The sequence below is a fragment of the Ceratotherium simum genome, chromosome 6 (genome assembly GCF_057802395.1).
Source record: "Ceratotherium simum simum isolate JZ-2026a chromosome 6, ASM5780239v1, whole genome shotgun sequence".
Classification (NCBI taxonomy): Eukaryota; Metazoa; Chordata; class Mammalia; order Perissodactyla; family Rhinocerotidae; genus Ceratotherium; species Ceratotherium simum.
This window is the reverse complement of record NC_141905.1, coordinates 32,765,841-32,773,282: the sequence shown is the minus strand read 5'-3', so window position 1 is coordinate 32,773,282 and position 7,442 is coordinate 32,765,841. Positions and strand designations below refer to the sequence as shown.

Here is a 7,442-nt window from a genome sequence, read left to right as displayed (position 1 = left end):
CTGATGTTGATACTTTTTATATACTAGTTAATCCTGAGGATGTGCTGCTTTCATAAGATTTGGGTTGATGTATATTACTATTAGCTCTACAAGTAGTATAGTGTAATTTTAGTGGACAATGGTTCACCTCTGCATAAACTACAAGTCTTAATAAGCAGACATCTGGAATAGAGCTTGGAAAACAATTAGTGTAACTTTTTTCTTTAATTTCTGCTGGACAATACTGTAAATATAAAACCTAAAGATGAGTTTAGGTGGCTTCAGGAGTATAAATTCAGCTGATTCTATATTAGTCATTCTTTTCAAATGTCATTTATCAGGCATAGCTCTGAAATGATCCCAAGAGGTGCCTGAATTTCTGAATATTCATAATTGTGTTACCTGGGCATGGGAGTGTTGGAAATTTAAATTCTAGCCCTAGATTTTAGAATAAAATCCCCTCAGCACTTGAAGTACCAAAAAATGTTTCCAAAAAGTGATAGTTGTAAGTTATCTCAAAATGTCTTAGACTAGGTTAAGGTTCTCAATGACATGAGAATTCAGTACAAGTACAAAGGTATTTACTGTGGAGTACAATTCTCACAGATGTATTTTGTTTCTTGCCCAATAGTTAAAGCATATGGTTTTTTAATAACTGTATAAATGACTACTTTAAAAACAATGTAAGAAGTCCATATTGTGGTCTTAATTAAAATAAGAGTCCTGCAGTTGGATTTTGCATCTGATATCTGTCTTGAGTTTTAAAGCCATTGTGTTAAAAAAAAATACTATATGTAGCAAGGAAAAGGTGCTTTTTACTTTTAATCCCTTTGATCAATATGGCTTTTTTCCAAATTGGCTAATTGATCAAAATGAAACCTGTCAATGTGAATTCAGTTATTGAACCTGTTACTTGTTTTTGCTAGAAATGTTATTAATGTAATAAATATCAATGTGGGAGATAATAGTACAGCGTCTGTCCTAGAATGCTTTGTGTCGGTTACTGATTATAATAATCACATTGGTAGAAGGTACTAAATATGATGTCTAATTGAAGATGAGACAAAGTGACTCCAAAGGTGTGACTGCTGTTAGAGAAGATAGGTGTGATAGCCTAAATGGAGCCTTTGAACTCAAGCAATGATCGATCTTAATGCCTGTACCCACTCCCTTACATATTGGGCTCATAAGACTTACTGTTTTTAAAGATCACGTGTGCTTTTATTTTCCCAAGATAACCCTGTTCTTTAAGCAGTAAACGTGTAAAATGTTATAAATGAAAGCTGCCCTTCTAAAGCAGGCTAATTTTTCAGATCTTTTATTTGATTTACAAAATTCACATTTTAAAACACTGCAGGGTAGAAGAATTACAATCACAATTCCTTGGCACCATGATAAGCATTATTGTGGTAATGTTGGCTAGATGAGGGAATGGTATGTGAAGTTAAGATAAATGTTTGCTGTGAGGGGGAAAATGTTACTTAAAAAGTAAGAGTATAGGTTCACAATCAAAGTACAAATTCAAAGTTTTGTAACAAAATCCAAAATTAGTATAAATGGTTTTTAAATAAGAGCCAAAACTAAATGGAACAAGCTGTATTGCTGTGATAAAATCTTCCCTCCAAAAAGCTCAAATCAATGGCAATACATGAGTTTTGAACAGAAAAGAATTTAAAACGATTAAAAATCATGGTTTATTTGTTGAATGAAACCAGCCTTGGAATTTAAGCAAGATCACATTTTAAAATTTGTTCTAACTAAGCACAGTAATAAAAAACTTCTGGTATTTGAAATTTTTGTTTTTTCAGCAGTCATAAAAAAGTTAATCCATACCAACAATACAAAACAGTTCAAGAATATAATTCATATCTCTTGAAAACATTTCTATCAGAGCATTCAATAAAGACCACCTAAAAATCTGTGTGTCAGTTTTAATTGAAGATGTCAAAAGCTGACTGGATTATGGAGAAAATAAATACTAGTTTCGTACTATGGCAATTGAAAATTAAATCATTTTAAACCCTAATGAAGGAAAGGATCCTGCAGAAGAAACCTCATTTTAGGAGGGGGAGGGCATGGCCATGATTAATTCACTAAATATAATGCTCTTAGGAGAAATGTGAGATTCCTGTATGATGTGTTTCAAAGGTTCACAAACTTAAAGTGCATGGCTGAAATTTGACAAATACAAAAACAATGTAGGATCCCAAGTAGTGATGCTATTCAAATGATGAATTATACAAAAGTAACTTAGTTTTTACAGATTAAATTCTTGGTATGCTATAAGCAATATAACAGGATTAGTGTTAACTAGTGAGTCATGCTTGAAATAGTTCAGTGTTTTTCATGGCAGGGTTGAGACCACATCTTCACCTCTTCAAGACCCTGGCTTAGAGGTGCTCAGTATTTGGTGAATTTTTTACTCTGTATATATACTGCAGTGGTAGACCACTACAATGTAACACTTCCTAAAAGTTACTGGAATGGAAATGTAATACAAAATTTCCTAAATTACTGAAGTCTGTCATATAGGCAAAGTTTAACTGCCTTTTTTTTTTTTTTGTGAGGAATATCAGCCCTGAGCTAACATCTGTGCCAATCTTCCTCCACTTTATGTGGGACGCCACCACAGCATGGCCTGACAAGCAGTGCATCAGTGCGAACCTGGGATCCGAACCTGGGCCGCCAGCAGCAGAGCGCGCACACTTAACTGCTATGCCATGGGGCCAGCCCTTAACTGCAATTTTAGATTTCTCTTTTAATGCTTAGAGGAGCATCAATCAGCCTGTAATCCCCTGGGGGTTTTTTTGTTTGGTTTTTTTTTGGTGAGGAAGATCAGCCCTGAGCTAACATCCATGCCAATCCTGTTTTTGCTGAGGAAGACGGGCCCTGGGCTAAGATCCATGCCCATCTTCCTCTACTTTATATGGGACGCTGCCACAGCACGGCCCGACAAGCGGTGCATTGGTGCATGCCTGGGATCCAAACTAGGGCCACCAGCAGCGGAGGACACGCACTTAACTGCTATGCCACAGAGCAGGCCCTTGTAATCCCCTGTTGTTATACACATATTTTCTGGGGAAGGACTTAGGTTTCCAAATTGTTTTCAATTTTCAAAAGGGGTATGAGCTCTCCCTAAAGAAAGTTAGCAATTTATCAAGTCAGATGGTATTTGGAAAGATCCGCAAGTAACTTAGGGTAAAAAGGATGATGGTTTAACTTCCTTTCAAAATAAGAAGGAAAAAGTTGAGGCAAAAGAATACCTCTTTAACCCACTGTATCTGAAAGGTATTGTCATGTACCGCATAACAGCACATGAATAAAATTAGAAGCCACAGATGCACCAAAACTTTTGGACTCCCTTCCTGTCAATGACAGACTGTGTATCTTATGGCGGTCCCATAAGATTAGTACCATACAGCCTATGTGTGTAGCAGGCTATACCATCTAGGTTGGCCTAAGTATAACTGATGTTTGCATGACAATGAAATTGCCTAATGACATTTCTCAGAACGTATTCATGTCGTTAAGTGATGCAAGACTACATCAGCAAGTACAACAATGATTTTAGAGAGAGGAGGAAGACCAAAAGGAAATTTTATAGGATAAAATATTGGTCTTTTCTAATACAAAATGGGCAAAAGAAGGGGGTGAGAAAGGGAAAATAAATAGGTTGACATCTTACCAAGCTAATGAAAAATCTGTTGAATTGGAATATTAAAACTTGTAAATAGTTCTATGCATTTCCAACCTTTCTCTGAAAACTAAGAAGCTTTAAAGTGCGTTAAGAAAATTACAGGCACCATCAAATATCAACATGACAACCTGGAGAATAAAACAATCTGAAGCCCTATTTTTCAAAAGGCCTTTACAAAATAAGGCAAATGTGTGTTAGCTATGCTCTCTGGCCTTTCAGTGGCATTAAGATGATTATTACATCAATTACTAACTAGGCTAAAGTTATTTTAAAGCATGCCCCGTTGAAAATTCTTTTTGAGTAACAATGGGGAAGGAAATATCAAATTATGCAACTTCTAATTCCCATGGGTTGAATATGTGGAATATAAAACTGGTACCAATACTGTCTGAAAGCTGCTTAAGAAGGGCTGTCTGAATACATTGCATACACACGTTCATACATAACATTCATTGTAGGTATGTACTGTCATACATAACAATTTAATTCTGGAGTCTTATGGCAAGTTAGATGAGCATCTCTGAATCAGCAATGCATGACAGGAATCACAAACCCGTACTGGCTTCGGTGAAGAAGGCAAAGGCAGTTCATTGTCAGAGCAAGCATTACAGAAAATTTCCCCACAGTTTCTACAGTGGTGCTATTAAACAGAAAAATCAGAGAAAAAACTTTATGAATAAAATTAGAAGCCACAGATGCACCAAAACTTTTGGACTCACTTCCTACCTTATTTACCTTTCTCTTAGACAGTGAGAATTCCTTTTCACAAAGTTTACAATGTGTTGCATCTTTGTCTTTCAACCAAACCAGTCCCTAGTAGGAGGAAAAGTGTGAATATTAATACTCAAATTGCTGATGCTAATAATTACATGTGAAAACATTTTTGACCAAGAACATTTTATAGGAATATACACATAGTTGAAGAATTGAAAATAAGTTCTTTTCTTTGAGAGAGATGTACTAAAATACTTGTAAAGGAAGTAGTGTGGAATTTGCTTCAAAATAATTGGGGTGATGGAGAAGAGATATGGGTTGAATATAAATAAAACAAGATTGGCCATATATTGATAAATACTGAAACTGAGTAGTGGTTCACTTCACTCTTCTCTGTACAATTGTGTATGTTTGAACTTTCTATGATAAAATGTTTCTAAAAATAAAAAAATTTATTACTGATGCAAAAATCCTCAACAAAATATTGGCAAACTGAATACATCAAAAGGATCATACACCATGATCAAGTGGGATTTATATCAGGGACACTGGGATGGTTCATCATCCACAAATCAATCCACATGAACAAAATGAGAAGTAAAAACCACACGATCATCTCAATAGATGCTGAGAAAGCATTTGACAACATCCGACATCCATTTATGATAAAAACTCTCAATAAAATGGGTATAGAAGGAAAGTACCTCAACATAATAAAGGCCTTATATGACAAACCCACAGTCAATGTCATACTCAACAGGGAAAAACTGAAAGCCATCCCTTTGAGAACAGGAACAAGACAAGGATGCCCACTCATGCCAATCTTATTCAACATAGTACTGGAGGTTTTGGCCAGAGCAATTAGGCAAGAAAAAGAAATAAAAAGTATCCAAATTGGCAAGGAGGAAGTGAAGCTCTCGCTGTTTGCAAACAATATGATTTTATGTATAGAAAACCCTAAAGAATCCATCAGAAAACTATTAGAAATAATCAACAACTACAGCAAAGTTGCAGGGTACAAAATCAACTTACAAAAATCAGTTGCATTTCTATACTCTAATAAAGAACTAACAGAAAGAGAACTCAAGAATACAATCCCATTTACAATTGCAACAAAAAGAATAAAATATCCAGGAATAAACTTAACCAGGGAGGGAAAAGACCTATACAATGAAAACTATAAGACATTATTGAAAGAAATGGACGATGACATCAAGACATGGAAAGATATTCCATGCACATGGATTGGAAGAATAAACATAGTTAAAATGACCATACTCCCTAAAGCAATCTACAGATTTAATGCAATCCCATTCAGAATCCCAATGACATTCTTCACAGAAATAGAACAAAGAATCCTAAAATTCATATGGGGCAACAAAAGACCCTGAATAGCTAAAGCAATCCTGAGAAAAGAGAACAAAGCTGGAGGCATCACAATCCCTGACTTCAACATATACTACAAAGCTATAGTAATCAAAACAGCATGGTACTGGTACAAAAACAGACACACAGATCAATGGAACAGAATTGAAAGCCCAGAAATAAAACCACATATCTACGGACAGCTAATCTTCAACAAAGGAGCTAAGAACATACAATGGAGAAAGGAAAGTCTCTTCAATAAATGGTGTTGGGAAAACTAGACAGCCACATGCAAAAGAATGAACGTAGACCATTATCTTTCACCATACACAAAAATTAACTAAAAATGGATTAAAGATTGAAGGTAAGATGTGAAATCATAAAAGTCCCAGAAGAAAAATAGGCAGTACACTCTTGGACATCGGTCTTAGAAGGATCTTTTCGAATACAATGTCTACTCAGGCAAGGGAAACGAAAAAGTAAACAAGTGGCACTTCATCAGACTAAAGAGCTTCTGCAAGGCAAAGGAAACCAGGAACAAAACAAAAAGACAACCCACCAACTGGGAGAAAATATCTGCGAATGATATATCCAACAAGGGGTTAATTTCCAAAATATATAATGAACTCACACAACTCAACAACAAAAAAACAAACAACGTGATCAAAAAATGGGCAGAGGATATGAACATACATTTTTCCAAAGAAGATGTACGGATGGCCAACAGGCACATGAAAAGATGTTCAACATCACTAATCATCAGGGAAATGCAAATCAAAACTACAATGAGATGTCACCTTACACCTGTTAGCTATAATTACCAAGACAAAAAACAACAAATGTTGGAGAGGATGTGGAGAAAAGGGAACCCTCATACACTGCTGGTGGGAATGCAAACTGGTAGAGCCACTATGGAAAACAGTATGGAGATTTCTCAAAAAATTAAAAATCGAAATACCATACGACCCAGCTATTTCACTACTGGGTATTTGTCCCAAGAACTTGAAACCAACAATTCAAAGAGACTTACGCACCCCTACGTTCACTGCAGCATTATTCACAATAGCCGAGATGTGGAAGCAACCCAAGTGCCTATCGACTGATGAATGGATAAAGAAGATGTGGTATATATATATATATATATATAAGTACATACAATGGAATACTAGTCAGCCATTAAAAAAAGACAAAATCATCCCATCTGCAACAACATGGATGGAACTTGAAGGTATTATGTTAAGTGAGATAAGCCAGACAGAGAAAGACAAACATCATATGATTTCACTTATACGTGGAAGATAAACATATACATGGACAAAGAGAACTTATTAGTGGTTACCAGAGGGGAAGGGGGTTGGGTGGTAGGCATGGGTAAAGGGGCACATATATATGGTGACTGACAAGTAATAACATACAACCGAAATTTCACAATGTGATAAACTATTATGACATCAATTTAAAAAATCTATTTTTGATGGAAATTCTCTTTAAGGAAAGAATCTTAAAGATTATCTAATCCAACCTTTAGGGATAAATTTTCACAATGTTAAATGCATACGAGTTTGGCATTATGTATACCTTACATGCAGCAAGTCCCTAAAATTTGAAGAGATTTTGGAAATCAGATGTTTGAGTTCATTATTTTAAGTAAAATTTCAGTTTTACATGGCTATTAATTTCCCTCAAG

General features: G+C 35.4%; 1 protein-coding gene across 8 annotated transcripts in view; it reads right to left on the bottom strand.

Annotated features, from left to right (window-relative positions):
• Nucleotides 1–1,655: 1,655 nt before the first annotated feature.
• The window catches only part of RUFY2 (RUN and FYVE domain containing 2), a 44,464-nt gene continuing 38,677 nt past the window's right edge, over nt 1,656–7,442 (bottom strand). For 5 of the 8 annotated variants that reach the window (XM_087432130.1, XM_087432129.1, XM_087432124.1 and 2 more), the window contains 2 exons: nt 4,403–4,489; nt 1,656–4,316 (listed from right to left, as the gene is read on the bottom strand). In XM_087432130.1, the coding sequence (XP_087288256.1) occupies nt 4,173–4,316; nt 4,403–4,489 (231 nt within the window). In that variant the 3' untranslated portion in view covers nt 1,656–4,172. The remainder of the gene's footprint in view (nt 4,317–4,402; nt 4,490–7,442) is intronic. The other 3 variants (XM_004427060.3, XM_004427058.3, XR_001390702.2) reach the window with 2 other exon arrangements.